Below are 24,398 nucleotides of genomic sequence, written 5' to 3'. Positions count from 1 at the left end.
ATAAAAAAATGAAAGGTTGCTGATCCTGTATGCTAATTAGCAGTATCCAGTCACGGAGGTGGAGACACAGCCAGGTATAGCCAGGCTGTCCACACATTCCAAGGCCATTGATGATGTTGCCTATCCTTATGGATGTTAGTCAAGCCATACAGGGCAGTGATGAGAAATGGAGAGCCGGACTTTACTTTCAGTGTGCCCACTGTCCACCTTCTTGACTGAATACAACTAATTACCATAAAGCACAATCTGGCATTAAGCTTCATATTCTGCAAAATAACACCTCAAACTGGACTGTTAAGGCCCCTTTCACACACCAGTTTCTTGCCATCCGTCACAATACGTTGAATCGCAGATTGTGAAAAACTGATGCGACTGATCCGTTTTTTGGATGGATCCGACTAGCGGATCTGGATAATTGGATCGGAGCATGCTCAGCTAAAAAAAAAAACAATACGTCGCCGGATTCAGCACCATAGGCTTCCATTCTAGCAAACGATGACAAGTGGCGGATCCTTCGTTGTCCGGTTTTTCGACGTACACAAAAAAGTTACTTTGTCTATTGTCTCCGGCCGTCGGACAAACAATTTTCGACTGATCCGGCGAACAACGGATGAAATGTGATGCCATCCGTCGGTAATACAAGTCTATGAGAAAAAATTACACAGATTGCGACTGATGGCAAAAAACCGATGTGTGAAAGGGGCCTAACAAAGCCTGTATGCGCCTATTAATCCCATTGTGCTGCACAGACACAAAAATGACTGCTGTAAAACATGTTGCTTTTTATTGATGTTCTGCTTTTCTCATCACAGGAGCCTCTCTGCCTCCAGCTCTAAAGCCAGAGAAGACAGTTGGTTGCGATCGCTGTTTGTTCGGAAAGTCGATCCCCGTAAAGATGCTCATTCTAATCTACTGGCCAAGAGGGAGACCAGCAACCTCTACAAAATACAATGTAACTCTCCCCGCATTATGTACAGTGGTCTTTGTGTAACTCTTCCCGCATTATGTACAGTGGTCTTTGTGTAATGCTCCCCGCATTATGTACAGTGGTCTTTGTGTAACGCTCCCCGCATTATGTACAGTGGTCTTTGTGTAACTCTTCCCGCATTATGTACAGTGGTCTTTGTGTAACTCTTCCCGCATTATGTACAGTGGTCTTTGTAACTCTTCCCGCATTATGTACAGTGGTCTTTGTAACTCTTCCCGCATTATGTACAGTGGTCTTTGTGTAACGCTCCCCGCATTATGTACAGTGGTCTTTGTGTAACTCTTCCCGCATTATGTACAGTGGTCTTTGTGTAACTCTTCCCGCATTATGTACAGTGGTCTTTGTGTAACGCTTCCCGCATTATGTACAGTGGTCTTTGTGTAACACTTCCCGCATTATGTACAGTGGTCTTTGTGTAACTCTTCCCGCATTATGTACAGTGGTCTTTGTGTAACGCTTCCTGCATTATGTACAGTGGTCTTTGTTTAACTCTTCCCGCATTATGTACAGTGGTCTTTGTTTAACCTTCCCGCATTATGTACAGTGGTCTTTGTGTAACTCTTCCCGCATTATGTACAGTGGTCTTTGTAACTCTTCCCGCATTATGTACAGTGGTCTTTGTGTACCGCTTCCCGCATTATGTACAGTGGTCTTTGTGTAACTCTTCCCGCATTATGTACAGTGGTCTTTGTAACTCTTCTCGCATTATGTACAGTGGTCTTTGTGTAACTCTTCCCGCATTATGTACAGTGGTCTTTGTGTAACTCTTCCCGCATTATGTACAGTGGTCTTTGTGTAACGCTTCCCGCATTATGTACAGTGGTCTTTGTTTAACCTTCCCGCATTATGTACAGTGGTCTTTGTGTAACTCTTCCCGCATTATGTACGGTGGTCTTTGTGTAACTCTTCCCGCATTATGTACGGTGGTCTTTGTTTAACTCTTCCCGCATTATGTACGGTGGTCTTTGTGTAACTCTTCCCGCATTATGTACGGTGGTCTTTGTGTAACTCTTCCCGCATTATGTACGGTGGTCTTTGTGTAACTCTTCCCGCATTATGTACGGTGGTCTTTGTGTAACTCTTCCCGCATTACGTACAGTGGTCTTTGTGTAACTCTCCCGGCATTATGTACGGTGGTCTTTGTGTAAATCTTCCCGCATTATGTACGGTGGTCTTTGTGTAACTCTCCCCGCATTATGTACGGTGGTCTTTGTGTAACTCTCCCTGCATTATGTACAGTGGTCTTTGTGTAAATCTTCCCGCATTATGTACGGTGGTCTTTGTGTAACTCTTCCCGCATTATGTACGGTGGTCTTTGTGTAACGCTTCCCGCATTATGTACGGTGGTCTTTGTGTAATGCTTCCCGCATTACGTACAGTGGTCTTTGTGTAATGCTTCCCGCATTACGTACAGTGGTCTTTGTGTAATGCTTCCCGCATTACGTACAGTGGTCTTTGTGTAATGCTTCCCGCATTACGTACAGTGGTCTTTGTGTAATGCTTCCCGCATTATGTACAGTGGTCTTTGTTGTCTTTGGAAATGTTTTGTAAATTAGACATTCCACAAAATGGTTTTGAGGAAACGCTTTACAAAAAACGAAAACTATATGAACCCAATGGATACATATTACAAAATGTAGGTAATAATACAGTAACAAGTATTTGCCAAACCTTAGTGTGAGAGGAGACAAATTCCAGAAAATATAGTCCCTGCCATAATCATGCTGCACAATAGGATAGCAACCTTATTGTAAAATATGATATAAAGAACACTAAGCAGAAAACCCAGGTGCCGTAATATACTGACCTCGACAGAAAGTAGTGACCGCTACAGCATAGAGTATAGGTGCAGCATTGGAGATAGGAAAGGGAGGTTATAACTGCAGTAAATAAAATCATACACCAATCCGAATAAATCTGGTTGTCTTACATCTGAATCAAAAAAGCCAATATTTTGGTCAATAATTTAAAAATTACATTTAGTACAGGTAAAAAAGGAAGCATTGTCACTAGATAATTGCCCCTACTGCCAGCCACGTGTCCTGGCTTACCGCATTAGTGCTGGCTGATGCCATTGTCATTATTCCACTTGTGAAATAATGTTCAACGCTTCTGATAGTGGACACCTGGCATATTGTAAAAATGCTACTCAGCACTTAATACACAGAGGCACCTTTTAGGGTATGTGGAATTTTTGTCTTTTTTGCGCGTTTTTTTTCACGATAAAAATGCTATAAAGACGCTGAAAAACCGCATACATATGCATCCTATCGTTTAGAATGCATTCTGCATTTTTTGTGCACACAATGTATTTTTTTTTTTCCGTTAAAAAAAAAAAAAACGCATTGCGGAAAAATAAGCGTCATGTTCATTATTTTTGCGGATTTCCTATTATGGCATTTGGACTGTCTGGGGAAAAAACGCAAAAAATCCGCAAAAAAACATTCAAAAAACGCAAAAAATACGCATGCAGAATTCCTGAGGAAAACCTCAGGTTTATCTCAGGAAAATTCTGCATGCATTCCGGACGTGTGCACATACCCTTATACAATGTTACCACAAGGTGCAATTTTGCTCGGTGTAAAAAAAAAAGTATAAAAATGTTTATTCCTAGTTGATCCATTACAATCACTGTGCCTTCTCACATTCCGTACTTTGATCTGTGTTTTGGGTCAAACTCCCCTATGGAAGTCAATGGCCCTGTGTGTAATCAATATGATACAGATGACAGCAGTGTATCAGTAGTTACTTACTATCATGGTTACATTATCTTACCATTGTTACATTACTAGTGTCAAATGTCTAATCCTGTGTCCTATTACAGACCAGAACTAGTTTTATTACATTACAGAACTGAATATTTCACTCAATGTTGTAAGGATCCCATTGTTAATATCCTTGCTAACATTTTTTGGGTTATCATTACTTTTTTTTTTTTCTCTACATATAATAATAATCTTTTTATATAGCGCCAACATATTCAGCTGCACTTTACAATTCAACAGTTCATATACAATATACATGTACAATTTTGGTGCTTGTAGAGTGTATACTTAAAGGGAATCTGTCATCAGGCTATTGCTCCCCCATCTGAGAGTAGCATAATGCAGGGGCAGATACCCTGATTCCAGTGATTCACTGTTATCTGCAGGAGATTATCAATACTACTCTAAACACCCCAGTAAGTGACACATCGCAGGAATCAGGGTCTCTGCTCCTACATCATGCTGCCTTTAGATCAGGTGACAAAAACCTGGTGGTAGATTCTTATGTCAGGAAAAATGTCTCTTTGTTAACTAGATCAGTTCTAAAATGGAGTGACTTGAGTGCCCGATTACTTTTTGACATAGTAGATCCAATGTGACTTCTTTGCACGATTTGTTTTTTCTTCTAATACATTTTTTTTATTACTCCAGTTCACAATGTAAAGCCAGAATATCTTGATGCGTACAACAAGCTCTGGTAAGTTCCCTCCATGTTTAATGTAAATCACCGTATTGTAGATAACGCTGCTTAGTGGTGGCCTAATTGCTATGTACAGGTGCTTTCCAAAAAATTAGAATATAATCAAAAAGGTTCTTCAACACAAAAAGTGAAACTCGTATATTAGTCATTACAAACAGTGATCTTCTTCAAGTGTTTATTTCTCTTAATGTTGATGATTATGGCTTACAGCCAATTAAAAACCCAAAAGTCATTATCTCAGTAATTTAGAATACTTTATAACACCAGCTTGAAAAATTATTTTAAAATCCGAAATGTTGGCCTACTGAAATGTATGTTCATTAAATGCACTCAGTACTTGGTTGGGGCTCCTTTTGCATCAATTACTGCATTAATGCGGCGTGGCATGGAGGTAATCAGCCTGTGGCACTGCTGAGGTGTTATGGAAGCCCAGGTTGCTTTGATAGCAGCCTTCAGCTCGTCTGCATTGTTGGGTCTGGTGTCTCTCATCTTCCTCTTGACAATACCCCAAAGGTCAGGTGAGTTTGCTGGCCAATCAAGCGCTTTGATACTGTTGTTTGTAAACCAGGTATTGGTACTTTTGGCAGTGTGGACAGGTGCCAAGTTCTGCTGGAGAATGAAATTTCTATCTCCAAAAAGCTTGTTAAAACAGATATTTTTATTAAACAATAAGGATAATACATGGAAATTGCATTACTGTAAACAGTACACATATGTATTTTACTTTTTAACACCAAACCAAACCCCCACCCCCCCACCCTTTAGAGACCTGACGAGAACTGCCCCAGTTTACTACATCATACATAGATAAACAAGAAAAGGAAGATGACTTATCGATAATGCTCCCAAGAGGGCAAAAGGCCCAAGAACAGGAACAAGGTCACTTAAATCACGTTGACTCAAGCCAAGGATTCCACAACCTGCGAAAGAGGTCCATCTTGTTTCTCTTAAAGTAGATACTCCTCTCCAAAGCAATAATATGATCCACTTGCGTCATAAAGTCTCTTCTTGTTGGTGGCTCTTCCCAAATCCATAACTTGGCGATCAACTTTCGCGCAATAAATAGCAATCTAGCAATAACCATTTTATACAAATTATCAGTTACAATCTCCTCTACGTAGCACAAAACACATACCAAAGGATCCCGCGACATAGAGCAATTATATGTCAGTCCCACTTTGTTCAGCACCACAATCCAAAAGGAGGACAGCCTGGGGCATTGCCACATCATATGGAGGATACCCGCCTCGGACTGCAAGCACCTAGGGCATTCTGAATTAGGTCTCAGACCGGCTTTGAATAACATGTCCGGAGTTCTGTAAGCCCTATGGATAACAAAGAGTTGTGACAACCTCCCAGGCTCGCTCATTGAGATCTTGGGCACGTAATCCAATATTGAGTCCCAACGATCGTTGTCGATCACCCCCAGGTCAGCCTCCCATTTCGCCCTGGCTCTAATAGGGTGCCCCTCTAAGAAAGAGACTAGAGGGAAATCGTATTCCCTAGATCGCCCCTTTCGTGCCTCCCCCCCCCCCCATAAGGATAAAATCCAGCATGAGATCTACCTGAATCTCCACAGGCCCTCTCTTACACTGTGCCTGGTACGCATGAGAGATGCGGCTATACTGATACAACTCAGAGTTTGGAAGTAGAAATTCTTCCTGCAGTGCCTCGAAGTTCCTAATTCTGCCCTGATGTAAAATTTGGCCCATCCGAGAGATGCCTGCCTCCTTCCAAACATGAAATCCCGCCATCTGTCTGAACTCTTGTAGGAAACAATTATTCCAAATGGGTGAGAACCTAGTAAGTGCCCTCACTCCCCTAATTCCCTTTATTTTTGTCCCAAACCTTGTGAATAAGCCTTTCTCACGGAAATGCCCACCCTCCAGGCCCTCACTCAATACCTTCGACCCAATCAGTGTCCTTAGGCTACAGGGTGTCCGCGCCCAACCCGACTCCACACCCCATCCCCTAAAATGCTGACTCTGTGATGCCAAAAAGTATAAGCACGGATTAGGTAGTGCCACCCCACCCTCCATCTCTGGCCTTTGTAGAATTTCCTGTATAAATCTGGGGCTTTTCCCACCCCAGATCAGCTCGCCAAACAAGGATCTGATCCTCCGAAATCTATTCTGCGATATCCATATAGGGGAGTTGTGCAACACATAAAGAAGTTGCGGCATCGCAATCATCTTTATAAGATTTACCCTACCGATTACCGATAAATGTAACTTTATCCACGCCTGGACTTTAGTGCGTATTTTCCGCAAAAGTGGTGCCAAGTTTAGTTCCTCAAAACTAGTCAAATGGAGAGGAATCTGGATCCCCAGATATTTAAATTTATCAACTAACCTCAACCTTGTAGAAGAGTCTCTCACTTCAATATCTCCATAATCCCCATCTATCAACATCATATTGGATTTGTCCCAATTGATCCTTAGGCCCGAATAATCCCCAAATTCCTCAATAATGGCCTCCACCCTAACCAGGGTCCCCTCAGAATCCTCCAAGAAAAGCAAAATATCATCAGCATATAACGCTACTTTTTCTTCTGAGTCCCCGTACATAAAACCTCTCACTTCCCGGGACCTTCTAATTTTTGCAGCAATGGGCTCCACCGCCAAGGCAAAAAGCAGCGGGGACAAAGGACAGCCCTGTCTAGTTCCCCTAGACAAAGAAAAGGTCTGAGAGAGCATTATTCACTCTAATTTTGGACACTGGAAAGGAGTACAACAGCCGCACCCATGAAATGAATTTAGGTCCAAACCCCAATCGTTCCAGCACCGACCACAGGTAGCTCCACTCCACGCAATCAAAAGCCTTATGGGCGTCCAAGGATACCACAACCCGTTTGCCGACATTGTCGGAAGGAATTTGCAAATTTAAAAACAACCTTTTCAGATTGAGTGCCGTTGATTTATTGGGCATAAAGCATGACTGATCCAGGTGAACCAGTTTGTCAATCACCCTAGTCAACCTATTTGCCAAGGCTTTTGCCAAAATCTTTATGTCGGCCGTCAGAAGTGATATTGGTCTATAGGATTCTGGTAGCTATAGGTCCTTGTCGGCTTTAGGGATAACCACCACTATAGCTTCTCTCATTGACAAAGGTAGCTCCCCTCTTTCCAACGAACTATTGCACACCCCTGCCAGTTTGGCCAACAGAGTTTCTTTCAAAATCTTATAGACCTCAGCTGGAATACCGTCTGCCCCCGGAGCCTTACCCCCAGCATTGCCCGCCAAAGCAGCCCCCAATTCTTCCTCCCCAATCGGCTCCTCCAACAACTCACATTCCTCTCTACTCAACCTAGGCAGATCAATCCCCTCCAAGTACCCGGTCATATCCTCAGACCCCCTCCCCACGCTTCCAGAATTTGCTCCCCCCGAGTAACCAGCGTCCCATCCTCAGTTTTTATGGAGTAGACATGCGAGGAACCTCTCTGTGCGGACGCCACTACCGAAAGTAAATGCCCCACCTTTTCCCCTTCTGAATAGAAAGTTTCTTTTTGAAAAGCCCGCAACCTCTCGGCTTTTCTCAAATATAGCTGGTTAACCTCCTGCTGAGCCACCCTCATACGGCTCTGAGACTCCTTAGTGCAGGGGTGGGCAATTAATTTTCCCAAGGGGCCACATGAGAGACCGTGACTGTTGTGGAGGGCGAAACCAATAGGCTGAAATTAATTCTACTCAATATTAAAATTGATATATTATAATTATTATATTATTGATAATTATATTAATATTAATTGTATCACTTAATATTGAGCAGAATTAAGTATGCTGGCCCCCTATATATCATTTGAACCTGAGTACAACCCCTTCTATATATCGTATGAACCCCCACAGACCCTTATATACTGTAAGAGCCCCACACAGCCTCCCCCGTATACTGCATGAGTCCCCACAGTCTCCCAATATACTGAATGAGTCTCCACAGTCTCCCCATATACTGCATGAGTCCCACACAGCCTCCCCATATATTGAATGAGTCCCCAGTCTCCTCATATACTGCATGAGGCCCCACACAGTCTCCCCATATACAGTATGAGGCCCCACACAGCCTACCCATATATTGCATGAGCCCCACACAGCCTCCCCATATACTGCATGAGCCCCACACAGCCTCCCCATATATTGCATGAGCCCCACACAGCCTCCCCATATACTGCATGAGCCCCACACAGCCTCCCCATATACTGCATGAGCCCCACACAGCCTCCCCATATACTGCATGAGGCCCCACACAAATTCCCTATACACTGCATGAGCCCCACAGTCTCCCCATATACTGCATGAGCCCCACACAGTCTCCCCATATACTACATGAGCCCCACACAGTCTCCCCATATACTGCATGAGGCCCCACACAGCCTCCCTATATACTGCATGAGGTCCACACAGCCTCCCTATATACTGCATGAGGCCCACAGTCTTCCCATATACTGCATGAGGCCTCACACATCCTCCACATATACTGAATGAGGACTCCATAGCCTGCCCTATATACTGCATGAGGTCCACACAGCCTCCCTATATACTGCATGAGGCCCACAGTCTTCCCATATACTGCATGAGGCCCCACACAGTTTCCCTATACACTGCATGAGCCCCAGTCTCCCCATATACTGCATGAGCCCCACACAGTCTCCCCATATACTGCATGAGGCCCCACACAGCCTCCCTATATACTGCATGAGCCCCACACTGCCTCCCCATATACTGTATGAGGACCCCCATAGCCTCCCCATATACTGCATGTGGCCCCCATAGCCTCCCCATGTGGGGCATGTCACTCCCATAGCCTCCCCATGTGCAGCATGTCATCCCATAGCCTCCCCATGTGCAGCACGACACCCCCATAGGCGCCCCATGTGCAGCACAACACCTCCATAGCCTCCCCATGTGCAGCATGTCACCCCCATAGCCTGCCCATGTGCAACATGTCTCCCCCATAGCATTTCCATGTACTGCATGATAGCCTCCCCATGTGCCTCCCCATGTGCAGCATAGTCGTCGCATAGCCTCCCCATGCCCACCCAAACATCCCATACACATGAAAAAAAAGAACACCACATACACACCACAGACATCATTGCGTCAGCTGTTTCACACACTGATTGGTGGAGGAAGTGGCCCAAGGCCCCTCCTCCACCAATGCAGTCAGCGACTCAGCGCCTGCCTATAGAGACAGCAAGCGGGCAGGCACGGTGCGGCCCATGGACCTCTGGTTTCCAGCCTCACAGATGTCTCGGTCCGCGGGCCTGACTGAGACAGCCAGAGGGCCTGATGTAGCCCATAGGCCACACTTTGCCCACGTCTGCCTTAGTGCGATGGGCCCCCAGTGCCACCTCAGCTGCCTTCAGTTCCTCCAAGACAGCTTGATCCTGTACTCTAGTCCAGGCATGTCAAACACGCGTCCCGCGGGCCGCATGCGGCCCTTTACAGGCATATTTGCGGCCCGCACAAAAGTCTCAAACTTTGTCTGTAAACACAAAGTTTGAGACTTTTGTGCGGGCCACAGATGCTCAAAACTTCACGATCAGCACTTCCGGCTCTTCATTCATTGGCCGATATCCCTGCATATGACCTGGTTACGTGATCAGCAGCCGACCAAGTAGCTCCGTGTCAATCCATGACCTGTGTACTTTGGTCGGCTGCTGATCACGTAAGCAGGTCATATGCAGGGATATCGGCCAATGAATGACGACCCGGAAGTGCTGATCGCGCGTTTTGTACTTCTGCGGCTCGCCTTGCTGCTGATCACCGTCCTAAGTCAGGAAGGCTGAGAGTGACTGGGTGGGATACTGTGACCGAGGAAGAAGGGACCCAAGTCCAAGTAAGTGAGTGGTCCTCCTGTACAGGCTTTCCCAGCTCATGTGTGGGTGTCTGTAAGCTTCTCTCCTTGTATAAGAGGGTTAAAATTTATCCTATTATCGGTAATATTAGTGTTATTTAACCGTTAAATAACACTAATATTACTGATAATAGAATCAGCCGCTATGTGCTTCTTCAGGCCCCACCAAGAGGGATTGGAAGGAATATGAATTTAAAGGGAACCTGTCACCCTGTTTTTTCAGATTGAGATATAAATACTGTTAAATAGGGCATGCGCTGTGCGTTACTATAGTGTATGTAGTGTACCCTGATTCCCCACCTATGCTGCGCAATACATTACCAAAGTCGCCGTTTTCGCCTGTCAATCAGGCTGGTCTGGTCAGGTGGGCGTGGTGACATCGCTCTTTTCTTCCCCAGCTTTCCGTTGGTGGCGTAGTGGTGTGCGCATGTCGCAGTGACGAATCCACTGCGCGCACGTGAAGGAGCAGCGCGCGATCTGCGCTATTACCCCCTGTCATCGGTGGGGGCGGCCATCTTCCTGGGGCCGCGCGTGCGCAGATGGAGTGCTCTGCTGCACGGGGCTTCAGGAAAATGGCCGCGGGATGCCGCGCGTGCGCAGAAGAGATCGCGGCGGCTATTTTCCCAAAGCCGAGTTTGCATCTCGGCTTTGGGAAAATGGCCGCCGCAATCTCTTCTGCGCACACGCGGCATCCCGCGGCCATTTTCCTGAAGCCCCGTGCAGCAGAGCACTCCATCTTCGCACGCGCGGCCCCAGGAAGATGGCCGCCCCCACCGATGACAGGGGGTAATAGCGCAGATCGCGCGCTGCTCCTTCACGTGCGCGCAGTGGATTCGTCACTGCGACATGCGCACACCACTACGCCACCAACGGAAAGCTGGGGAAGAAAAGAGCGATGTCACCACGCCCACCTGACCAGACCAGCCTGATTGACAGGCGAAAACGGCGACTTTGGTAATGTATTGCGCAGCATAGGTGGGGAATCAGGGTACACTACATACACTATAGTAACGCACAGCGCAGGCCCTATTTAACAGTATTTATATCTCAATCTGAAAAAACGGGGTGACAGGTTCCCTTTAATCAAGGTGGAGAATGTAATGCTGCACTAAAATCTGACGGCTTTCATTAAAATAACATGACCCAGGGGAACATGCAGAGATCATTCACTAACAATAAAACATGCAAAACTGTTCTGTCCCCATTGATTTGTGTAAGTGATTGATGCCTTTCTTTTACCAAGGGGGATTCAATAATTCACTTTGCTGCAGGCAAAGACATACTGAGGTGGCAATTCACCATGGGGGGACATCACACCTGAAGGGGGATCGGACTCTGTGTGGGCACCAATTTGTGGTCCACATAGATTCATAGAAGACTTCATACTCGATGGGGAAAAGAAAGTTGACCTCATACTGTGTGTGTGCAGATAACTAAGGGGGCATCACTACTGTGTGAAGGTACTAAGGGGACATTATTATTGTGAGTGGGCACAAAGGGGCACGATAACTGATTGAGGGCTCTATGAAAGTGTGTGGGGCACTAAAGGTACTCTGTTTCCCAGAGTTTTTTTGAGACTTTGCAAGAAAGTGTGTATGGGGGTCCATTCAAAAGAATGGCCCTTCCTTTTATAGTTTGGGCCCTGATAACAGCCACGTGCATGAAGCCTAAGACTGTGATACAATCAGCAAATACGTGTGTGACATTAGCTGCTGTGTGCGGCCCTCGCAACAACCTCTTGTTACTCATGTGGCCCTCGGGGTACCCTGAGTTTGACATGCCTGCTCTAGTCTTTGTCTTATGTCTTGAGATGTCCCGAAACAAAATTCCCCTTAAATACGCCTTCATAGTGTTCCATACTACATGGCATTCTGCACTACCTTCATTGATCTTAAAAAAACTCCTCTATCTCTGCCCCCACCCTTTCCATATCCAAAAGTTGTAGCCAGGAGGGGTGAATTTTCCAACCCATCCTCCCCGATCTGACAACTTCAGAGAGACCTGAACTGGGCTATGATCTGATAAAATCCTAGGACTATATTCCACCCCGCTTAACAGTTCGTTCATCCCATCATTACCCAAGGCGACATCAATTCGTGACATAGAGCCATATGTAGTTGAGTAACAGGAGTAAGAATATGTATTAACATTGCGAACCTGCCATAAGTCAATCCAACCTATTTCTCTAAGATAGTTTCCAAAAGGAGTGTCATTGCCGTCTCTGCGCAACAAAGCGTGATTACTCTTGTCCCAGTGGTCATCGGCTATATTGTTAACATCTCCCACCACTAGAAGGGGAACCCCATCCCATCCTCTCATAGACTCCAATATGTCCTGAATTTTCTTACCAGAGTATGGCGGGGGTATATATAATGAAACAATGCAAATCAAACGATTAAAGATTTTACACACTAAAAAAACATATTGACCGTCCTTATCAATTTTAACCTCAATTTCCTCAAATGGAGTAATTGTATGGATTAAAACTGACATCCCCCTTGCATAATTAGAGACCGTCGAGTGATTCGCCTTGCGCACACATCGCTTCTGTAACATATCAACTTTTTCCTCCACTAAGTGGGTTTCTTGCAGGCAAATCACCGAGGGCCTCTGTTTCAGTAGATACTGAAATATTGCTGCACGTTTAGTAGCGTCCGCTAACCCCCTGACATTCCAACTTATAATATTAACATCCCCTCCCATTTCCTTAAAGAAAGATAAAAAGTGAGAACAGTCTCCCCCAGGTCTCCACCAATACCCCCCCCCCCCCTTCCCCACACCATTCCAACCTCCCCCATCTGAAACTCAATAAAATTCAGACAAAACGAATTTTCTTTCTCTGTATGAGAACTGAGAGCACTTAATAACCTAGAAGTACTATGCCCTTTACCGTCCATCTCTCCCCCTCCCACCGCAACCAGTATGAACTATTCATTGCGCCGCCTCCTCTGCCACGGCACCATCTTGGATTTTCGCGCCTGCCGCAGGCGACGACTGTTTACGGCGTGGCATCGCCGCTCCTCACCGCTCGTTACCTCTGGTGCTTTCCTCCATACGCAGGGGTCCTGCGGTGCTTCTCTACCCAGTTTCGGCGTTCGGCGGCGCCTTCAAGGGTGAGTATTAGGAGCGGTGCGGGGAGAGAGACCTGTCGCACGTCCGCTCACATCGCTCGCTAGGCCACTCCAAAAAGCTTGTTAGCAGAGGGAAGCATGAAGTGCTCTAAAATTTCCTGGTAGACGGCTGCGCTGACTTTGGTCTTGATAAAACACAGTGGACCTACCCATGACCCCCCAAAACCATCACTGATTGTGGTAACTTCACACTAGACCTCAAGCAGCTTGGATTGTGTGCCTCTCCACCCTCGGGGACCTTGATTTCCAAATGAAATGCAAAATTTACGCTCATCTGAAAGCAACACATTGGACCACTGAGCAACAGTCCAGTTCTTTTTCTCCTTGGCCCAGGTAAGACACTTCTGGTGTTGTCTATTGGTCATGAGTGGCTTAACACAAGGAATGCGACACTTGTAGCCCATGTCCTGGATACGTCGGTGTGTCGTGGCTCTTGAAGCAATGACTCCAGCAACAGTCCACCCCTTGTGAATCTCCCACAAATTTTTGAATGGCCTTTTCTGAACAATCAAGGCTGTGGTTATCCCAGGTGCTTGCGCACCTTTTTCTACACTTTTTCCTTTCACTCAACTTTCCATTAATATGCTTGCATACAGCACTCTGTGAACAGCCAGCTTCTTTAGCAATGACCTTTAGTGGCTTAGCCTCCTTGTGGAGTGTGTCATTGACTGCCTTCTGGATATGTCAAGTCAGCAGTCTTCCCCATGATTGTGGAGCCTACTGATACAGAATAAGGGACCTTTCTGAACGCTTAGGAAGCCTTTGCAAGTGTTTTTTGTTAATTATTCTAATTTACTGATATGACTTTTCATTGGCTGTAAGCCATAATCATCAACATTAACAGAAATAAACACTTGAAATAGATCACTCTGTTTGTAATTACTCTATATAATGAGTATCACTTTTGGTATTGAAGAACTGAAATAAATTAACTTTTTGATGATATTCTTTTTTTGTGAGAAGTGCCTGTATATAGCAAAGGTCAAGGCAGAGATCTGTCTATTGATACCCAGGACTTGCACGTGGCAAAAAGAGGGCATGCACAATGTCTGGAGCGTTTTTAAAAATGTGGGCATTTTTTTTTCTCTTAAAAAGAAAAATAGATTTACTATTGCTGCCAAAAATGTAGACAGCATTTTGATAGTTGAGACAGATCTTACAGTGGCGCACACTGGTAGATTTGATGCACATCAGACTTTTTCTTTTGGGTGGTATACTTTAGACCAGTATCTGGTATCTGAGACCTGTCGCTCATCAGTAAGAAAGAGAAATGTAAGGGGAACAAACACTCGTCAGCCTGTCAGAACAAGCTCATTGACGGGTACTCAGATAACTTATTGTACAAGCAGCAATTGGGACTATAGAAGACAAACTGTGCCATTTTTCTTTTCTTTTTTTTTTTTTTTTTAATGAAACCCAATTGGAAAATTTTGAAGCCACAAGTAAATGTTTTTAATTAAAAAAAGAAATGACAAAAGATAACAGTCCCTCTTAAGACCATGTTCACAGTGTAAATGCATTTGTTTCTGCTGCTTTTTTTCCACATGTTCTTTGGGTGTTGGCACCATAATAAACAATAACAATCTTTTGTGGCAAACGCTTTACCAAAGTTGTGGGCTTTTTCCTAGACTCTTACAAAATTTCTAGCAAGGAGTCCTAAATGATTTGCCTCTGACCTTTGACACGACTAACCCTGGAATTCTGCCGCAATAGTAAATCTGCCTCGTTGTGATTATAATTATTGTTCTAAAGCTCATAGTAAATGCCAGTAGTGACCGCATATGCATGTTAAGTATTGAGGATCACAAGTACTCATTACTCGAGTCTGCCTAGGGTGCTCGGGTATGCACCGAGTATCGCGGGTGCTCGTGTGACATGTTCGAGTCCCCACGGCCACGTATTTCACAGCTGTTAGCCACAAACCATGGGGGAGTTGCCTGATAAACACGGGCAAACCCCGCATGTTTTGTGGCTAACAGCCGCGAACCATGTGGCTGCGGGGACTCGAACATGTCACACGAACACCCGCGATACTCTGTGCATATCCGAGCACCCTAGGCAGACTCAAGTATTGAGTACTTGCCCCATCACTAATGTTAAGCCATGGGCATGTATTACAATTTTTATCATTCATTATGATTTTCCAATTTGTCTGTAAAAAAAATTATAGATGTTCATGATTTATCTTTTTTTAAGTTGCACTGAAAAAAGGCAACCTAAATTCCAGTTACTAGATTTTTGGCTATGGAGTGATGATCCAAAGATTTATTCTGACTACTTTACCTGGATATTTTTCCACTGAGAGGCAGAAAATTGGTTCTGCCTAGATTTCTGTGTTTCATGACTTGTGTACAAAAATGATCATAATGGTTTTGTTCCAGGCAATCAGACTGTCCTATGAGAAAATAGCAGACTACTGTATATACGGTATAAGCACCGACTCTCATGAATGGAAGTTAAGAGGCATAGAATGCTGTTCATTTATTTTACTCACTCCACAGCAATTTTAGAAAAATGAAAGATTTGAGAGTCCTCAGTGGGTGATACCTTTTAATGGCTTTCTGAAAAAATGGTAAGAAATTGCAAGCTTTCAAGACTACTCAGGTCCCTTCATCAGGCGTAGACTAATACAAAATCTGAAGAATCACATATTTATACACAACACAGCACCGATAATAATAATGCAATAGATAAGACAAGTGACATGAAGCAGAACTGCCATTATAGAAGAGGGAGAAGCAGTCGTGGCTGTAAATATTGGAACAGTTCATAGATAAGAAGTGTGAAAGTTTTATTGTCCTGTGATTGAGGTCTGGTCCATGGTCCTAATGCCCCTAAATGGTCTGAGGAGTACATTCCTTAAGGTACCGTCATATTTAGCGACGCTGCAGCGATCCAGACAACGATCACGATCGCTGCAGCGTCGCTGGAGAGCTGTCACACAGACAGCTCTCCAGCGACCAACGATGCCGAGGTCCCCTGGTAACCAGGGTAAACATCGGGTTACTAAGCGCAGGGCCGCGCTTAGTAACCCGATGTTTACCCTGGTTACCAGAGTAAAAGTAAAAAAAAACAAAACACTACATACTTACATTCCGGTGTCTGTCACCCGGCGCTGTGCTTCCTGCACTGACTGTGAGCGCCGGCCGGAAAGCACAGCGGTGACGTCACCGCTGTGCTCTGCTTTCCGGCTGGCCGGCGCTCACAGTGCAGAGAAGCACAGCGCCGGAGGACAAACAGCGGAAGGTAAGTATGTAGTGTTTGGTTTTTTTTTTTACTTTTACGCTGGTAACCAGGGTAACATCAGGTTACTAAGCGCGGCCCTGCGCTTAGTAACCCGATGTTTACCCTGGTTACCAGTGAAGACATCGCTGAATCGGCGTCACACACGCCGATTCAGCGATGTCTGCAGGGAGTCCAGCGACGAAATAAAGTGCTGGCCTTTCTGCTCCGACCAACGATGGCACAGCAGGATCCTGATCGCTGCTGCGTGTCAAACTGAACGATATCGCTAGCCAGGACGCTGCAACGTCACAGATCGCTAGCGATATCGTTCAGTGTGACGGTACCTTTAGTTGTAGAAAGACATCAATTCATTCAATACATTCATTCCTGAGTGTGTCAAAGGTTGTCTTAAATTTATATTCCCAGACTCTTCTATCTCTCTGAGATTTGAAGTTACCTTTTAATACAAGTAGTTTCATGTCCATAATGCTGTGATCAGGAATACAAAAATGTTTGGCCACAGGTAGATCCATTCTTTTATTGTGTGGTGATGAGAATTCATCTTTATTCTAATCTTTTGCCCTATCTCCCCTACATACAGACTGCCAGTTGGACATTTAGTACATTAAAGGGAACCTGTCACCCCCAAAATCGAAGATCAGCTAAGCCCATCAGCATCAGGGGCTTATCTACAGCATTCTGGAATGCTGTAGATAAGCCCCCGATGTATCCTGAAAGATGAGAAAAAGAGGTTAGATTATACTCACCTGGGGGGTAGTCCGATCCAATGGGCGTCGCGGTCCGGTCCGGGGCCTCCCATCTTCTTACGATGACGTCCTCTTCTTGTCTTCACGCTGCGGCTCCGGCGCAGGCGTACTTTGTCTGACCTGTTGAGGGCAGAGCAAAGTACTGCAGTGAGCAACGTCGGGCCTCGCTGACCTTTCCCGGCGCCTGCGCACTGCAGTACTTTGCTCTGCCCTCAACAGGGCAGACAAAGTACGCCTGCGCCGGAGCCGCAGCGTGAAGACAAGAAGAGGACGTCATCGTAAGAAGATGGGAGGCCCCGGACCGCGACGCCCATCGTACCGGGACCGCCCCTGAGTGAGTATAATCTAACCTCTTTTTCTCATCTTCATGTTACATCGGGGGCTTATCTACAGCATTCCAGAATGCTGTAGATAAGCCCCTGATTCTGGTGGGCTTAGCTCATATTCGATTTTGGGGGTGACAGGTTCCCTTTAAGTACACCTCATTAGATGTGATGCAGCTGAAAGAACTTAGAAGAAGGATGAATTCTCATCGCCACACAATAAAAGAAAAAAGAATAGATCTATCTGTAGCCAAACATTTTGGTATCCCAGATCACAGCACCATGGACATTAAATTACTAGTATTAAAAGGTAACTTCAAATCTCAGAGATACAGAAAAGTCTGGGAGTATAAACTTATGATAACCTTTGACACAGGAATGAATGTGTCACATGGATTTATGTCTTTCTAAATCACAGGACAATAAAACTTTCACCCTCCTTATCTATGAACTGCTCCAATATTTATGGCCAAAACTCTCTCTCCCTCCTTCATAATGATAGTTCTGCTTCACGTCACTTGTCTTACCTATTGTATTATTCCTGTGTCCTGTTGTGTATAAATATGTGACGCTTCAGATTTTGTTATTCTTTGCCTGATATTGAGACCTGACTAGTCTTGAAAGCTTACAATTTACCTTTTAATGGCTAACTGAAAAGATGTTACCAACCACCTTGGACTCTCAAATCTTAACATTTTTCTATCTACTGGCTAACACAGTACAAAGATATATCTTTCCTGTATCAAAACAGCGCTTTCATTCATTTTTGTAAAAAACGCCTAGATTTAATACATTAAATGCATAAATATTGTAGTTTGTCTAATCTTATGATTGGAATAAGAGTTAGGCTCAGTACTACATTTTGTGAAAAATTTCCTAAATGCTCTACTACATTCCTGTTTTAAAGTGAGGAGGTACTGCCAAAGGTTCATGCGGGAGAAGAATACCCATGTACGTTGGTGGGAACTTGGAATACATGGTATGGAGAACAGGATCAGGCAGGTGTGTGCATTTTCATCTCAGAAAATCTGCAACTCCTGTGGCATGTAAAAGTTTGGGCACCCTGGTCAAAATTACTGTTATTGTGAACAGTTCAGCAAGTTGAAGATGAATTGATCTCTGAGAGGCTTAAAGTTAGATATGACACATTTCCTGTATATTTTAGGCAAAAAAGTCATTTTTTTTTTTTTTTTAATATTTTGAAAATTCCAAAACAGAAAATGGGCTGATGCAAAAGTTTGGGCACCCTGCATGGTTAGTACCTAGTAGCACCCCATTTTGAAAGTATCACCGCTTGTAAACGCTTTTTGTAGCCAGCCAAGAGTCTTTCAATTCTTGTTTGAGGGATTTTCAATCATTTTTCCTTGGAAAATACTTCCCGTTCTATGAGATTCATAGGTTCATGAGGGTCATCTTGGATGCACTATTATTTTGAGGTCCAGCCACAGATCTTCTTCCCTCCATCTGTGAAATGGTCCCCATGCCATTGGCTGCAACTCAACCCCAGAGGATGGTTGATCCTCCCCCATGCTTAATGGTTGGTGAGATGTTGTTTTCCTGAAATTCAGTGCCCTTCTTTCTCCACGTATACCTTTGAACATTGTGGCCAAATAATTCTATGTTGGCCTCATTGGTCCAAAGGACTTATTGGCAAAATGCATCAGGCTTGTTTAGATGTTCTTTTGCATACTTCTGTTGCTGAATTTTATGGGGAGGACGCAGGAGAGGTTTTCTTCTGATGACTCTTCCATGAAGGCCATATTTGTGCAGGTGTCTCTGATCAATGCAACAATGTACCACAACTCCAGAGTCTGCTAAATCTTTCTGAAGGTCCTTTGCAGTCAAGCAGGGGTTCTGATTTGCCTCTCAAGCAATCCTACGTGCAGCTGTCATTGAAATTTTGCTTGGTCTTCCAGACCTTATCTTGACCTCCATTGTTCCTGTTAACTGCCATTTCTTAATTACATTTCGAACTGAGGAAAGGGCAACTTGAAATCGATTTGCTGTCTTCTTATAGCCTTCTCCTGCTTTGTGCGCCACCACCATTTTCATTTTCAGAGTGCTCGACAGCTGCTTAGAAGAACCCATGGCTGTAGTTTTTTGGCACAAGGCTAGAGGGGGCCAGGTTTTTATAAACTAAATTTGCATCACCTGGCCTTTCCTAGCGACGATGGTGAACAAGCCATAATTCTAACAGGCTAATTAAGGTCTGAAACCTTAGTCAAAGTTATCGGAGCACACAAATCCCCAAGAGTGCGCAAACTTTTGCATTAGCCCTATTTTCCTTTTTGCAATTTTTAAAATGTAAAAAATGTAAAAAAAAAAATTACTAACATGCAAAGGAAATGTGTCATCTTTAGCTTTACCCTTTTAGAGATAATTTCAGCTGCAAGTTGCTTAACTGTTCGCAATAACAGTAATTCTGACCAGGGGCCCAAAACTTTTAAATGCCACTGTAACATGTTCCTAAAGATCATGTAATGATATCATTCTTTTTACAGTTCACTTGTGGCGTTATGAAGGAGGATATCCAGCACTCACAGAGGTGATGAGTAAACTTAGGAAAAACAAGGTAAGTCGTCACAACAAATTCCATAAAGATTCACATATTACAGCAAGACATTTTAGATTAACATAAATTTATTTAGGTCAGTCAAATCTGCAAAAATGATCAGCTTGGGGTTCAACAGACAGCAAAAGTTTGCAAATTAGTTGCATATTATTCCAGCTCTCAAAACATGGTATATAAACAATCAAATGGAGAAAGAAAAAACAAACTAAACAGAACAAATACTCTAACAGCCCTCACAAAAAATACCAGCACAATTTAGAGGGAAAAAGCAATAATGTTAAAAAATCACAATGAGGTCTTATAATAATTTACACATACCGATTGTGGCGACACGGGGGTCAGTGGGTGCTCTCATCCGCTGGCTTGGCTGTCTTTAGAAAGACTGCATGGGCCAGAGTTCACACCACTGAATGCCCGCGCTCTCTCCCCCGTGGGCAGAACACTACTCAGACAACAGAGTGAGGGTAAAACAGTGTGGCATTAACTTATTGGCCCACAACACAATAGCAAACAGACCAGTCCCAGCAAACACCCAAGATGGAGCAAATGACAGAGTCTCATCCTTCCGCTGACTCGCCGGGGTTAGAGCTGCTTCGAGTGTTGGGCTTTTGGCGGGCCCACAGCGAGGAGGTAACAACAAGCTTAGGAAGCTAACCGAGAGCAGTGAGGTATGTGGCCAGGGGATCCGATTGTCCCAACCTGGATTCTTTAAGATGTCTCTGGGGTTTCAGTGATGGTCAATGAAGCAGTTCTGTGTTCTTCCAGCCGGGGCCATAGTCCCCTAGCTGAGATCCTGAAGAATCACTACTTCAGACAACAGTTTAAGAGTCTGGGCCTAAACAGTTTACGTCTGGCATAATTAAGGAGAAATGCTGTGTCGTCACACTGGTATTTATTTGTGCCGATATGACTAACTTTTAAATCCACCCGTTTTGCTCATTTCAACCCCTTAAAAGATGTCCCACCAGTGTCTGTCTATTTAATCTTAAGCTGCAATTGGGGGGGCGTGGCCTGAATGCTCATGTGAGCGGACGCGCGGCAGAGCGCTCCCGCTGCTAACATTGTAATTATCCTTATTAGCCGCAGCTGAGCGGCGATTCATGGTGCTTACCGGCTGCAGGAGAGTCCCGGGAGTGCGGCGGTGAATAGCGGTGGCCCCGAGGTCAGCAAATATGACCAGGAGGAGGCAAAGAGACGCCGGCGAGGCTGGGACTGGCCAAGATGGCGCCGACACCAGGGAGAAGGCGGAAAAGGAGAACGCTGCATGCCAGAAGCGAATGGCGGCGGCGGCAAAGCTCCAGCAGTTTGCTAGAGTGGAGGCCGCAGAGAACGCAGGCAAAGTAGAGGAGGACGCCGGAGCGGACACGGACACAGAAGAGGAGGAGGAAAGCCCAGCAGAGGAGCAAGAGGTACAGCAGGGGAGCAGGGATAACAGCATGGCGGTGGTAGTAGGGGGACCTGAAGATAAGGGGCCAGGAGCAGAGCCCACCCTTAGAGACGTTTTTGCACTGGTGTCATCATGCAAACAGTCCCTGACCCAGCAGCTACAGGAGGTCAAGGGGGATACAGCCCAGATAAATGCAGCCCTGCAGAAGATTGACAAACGTGTGGGGGCTGTGGAGGAAAGAGTGAGCACTGCGGAAGATCATATAGTGCAGCTGCAGAAAGCGGAGAAGAAGTTTGCTCAAGCAATATCGGAGCTAGCTGCAAAAAATGAGGATCTGGAGAATAGGTCCAGAAGAAATAACATTTGTATAGTGGGTATCCCTGAAAAAACTGAGGGGAGGAATCCCATGGAGTATATTGAAAGCTGGCTCCTTTGGTGATGCAGCACTGACAAAAGTATTTGCGGTAGAGAGAGCCCACAAGGTCCCACCGAAACCACCTGTCCACCTGAAACCACCTGTCCCTGGAGCAAGTCCCCGTACCATACTTGCCAAAATCCTAAACTACAGAGACAGAGACCATTATCCTGAGGAAGGCTAGAGACATGACGGATTTGACAATTGGAGGTCAAAGAATTGCTATCTACCCCGACTATTCTGCCCTGGTACAGAAACAACGGATGATGTTCACGGGTATCAAGAGACGGCTGAGGGAACTGGGAGTGCAATACTCCATGATGTTTCCGGCACGACTGAGAGTGGTGGCGTTGGATAAGATTCATTTTTTCCAGACGCCGGAGGACGCTACCCAGTGAGATAGATCTCAATGCTAAAAGGCTTAAAGGGAAAGGAGATTGAAAATACGGGGTGGGTTGGTCGGGAGGTATTTTACTTTTTAAAAAGGAAAAAGAGATTGACTGACAGTACATTGGTAATTGAGATGTGAAGGTTTGAGGGTGGAGCTAGGCATTACGCAGGGAACGCCCTGGGAGTGCTGAAACGGCGGAGAAGTACGAGGGAGGAAGGGTGTGCAGCGTACTAAAAGTTTATTTAGTTTCTTGCAGTTGTAATTTAATACATGTTGAAATATTTTGTTCTTCTAAGAATTGCGCCGAATTCTGTTATAAACGGTAGCGGGAGGCGGAAGGAGAAGGTTACGTTAACAAGTGTTCGCAATGGGTGATGGTGCCCCACTCTTGATAAGAGGCAGAATGTATAGTATTGGGGGGGAGTGTGGGGGAGGGGGGGTAGGGGTAAGGGAAGGGAGGGAAGTTAGACAGCTCAGAACTGGGAGTAAAGACGTAACTAAAGATGATGAGCCACATAATGGGGGACCGCTTTAAGATACTGAGTTGGAATGTGAGAGGTCTGGCGGATAAGTCTAAGAGAGCTGCGAGCTTGCAGTATGCAAAGGATCAACGGGCCTCTATGATATGCTTGCTGGAGACGCACTTGATACGGGAGAAGGTGGACGTACTAAATAGACGATGGATTCAGAAGGGGTATCACTCTACCTTTTCGACGTACTCAAGGGGGGTGTCAGTGTTGGTGCCGGTGGGAATGCAGTATGAAGAGGTGAAGGTATGCGTGGATGATGATGGTCAGTATGTGGTGATACAGTGTATATTATATGGAGTGAGAGTGTGTGTCGCAGCAATGTATATTCCACCTCCATATTCAAGTAAGAAGATTAGGGAGGTGTTGGAGAAGGTGGAACGATGGGGACCGCTACCACTTTTAATTATTGGGGATTTGAACAATATTTGTGACGATTTTTGGGATAAAAATAAGAACACCCAGAACAGGTCGGAGGGGCACACTACAACATTTGGTACCTATGTGCGTGAAATAGGCATGATTGATCTATGGAGAGTTAGACATGTTGGGGAGAGAGGGTACTCGTGCTACTCACCGGCTCATGCTACGCTATCCAGAATTGATATGGCGCTGGGTAACCTCCTGTTGGACACAATGGTGGAGGAGGTGCGTTATCTGCCGAGGGCCCTTTCGGACCACAGTCCAATTGAGGTGGAGGTTAGGTTGTTGGGGACACGGACTGCAGGCGGGAGAGAATGGAAGATCCATCCTAACTGGTTACATAGTATTGACTTGGAAGGTATAGGGAAGGAGGTGACGGAATTTTTTGCTTTAAATGATGGGAGTACAGATGCTCTAACTGTTTGGGATGCAATGAAGGCGTACCTGAGAGGGCTACTATTTAGAGATATTAGTAGGTGTAAGCGGAAGACGAGGGAGGCAGAGAGAGCGGCGGTGGAGGAGTTGAAGGCTGCAGAGGATGAGATGGTAGTATTGGGGACTTCCGAGGCAGGGAAAAGGTTGAGAACAGCGCAAACTCATATGGAGAAGATTCTGCTGGGAAAAGCTGAAAGGAAGCGGGAGTTTCAAAGGGTGACTTATTTTCAGGAGGGAGAAACAGTGGGACACATGCTATCGGTGGTAGCTTCTGCTCAGCGAAGTACCTCATATGTACATTTGTTGGTTTCTGATGGTGGGAGCAGGATATCTGAAACATCTGAAATTATAAAGGTCTTTGCGGACTTTTACGCGGACTTATATTCCTCCAGGGTCAATGAGTCAGTCAGAGATACAGAGACTTTCTTGGAAAGTCTGGGTCTGCGAAATTGAGTGAGGAGGATAGGGTGAGCCTTGATGCCCCTATCACTGAGG

At 45.1% G+C, this 24,398-nt stretch overlaps 1 protein-coding gene across 1 annotated transcript in view; it reads left to right on the top strand.

Moving 5' to 3' along the window:
* NIPSNAP2 (nipsnap homolog 2) overlaps window positions 1-24,398 on the top strand; it is an 85,421-nt gene that overhangs the window by 24,713 nt on the left and 36,310 nt on the right. Inside the window, exons 2-5 of the mRNA XM_069757414.1 lie at window positions 813-952; window positions 4,405-4,450; window positions 18,661-18,755; window positions 20,255-20,325. Of these exons, the coding sequence (XP_069613515.1) occupies window positions 813-952; window positions 4,405-4,450; window positions 18,661-18,755; window positions 20,255-20,325 (352 nt within the window). The remainder of the gene's footprint in view (window positions 1-812; window positions 953-4,404; window positions 4,451-18,660; window positions 18,756-20,254; window positions 20,326-24,398) is intronic.

This window comes from Ranitomeya imitator, chromosome 3, assembly GCF_032444005.1.
Source record: "Ranitomeya imitator isolate aRanImi1 chromosome 3, aRanImi1.pri, whole genome shotgun sequence".
In the NCBI taxonomy this organism is placed as follows: domain Eukaryota; kingdom Metazoa; phylum Chordata; class Amphibia; order Anura; family Dendrobatidae; genus Ranitomeya; species Ranitomeya imitator.
This window is presented reverse-complemented; position numbering and strand designations above follow the sequence as displayed.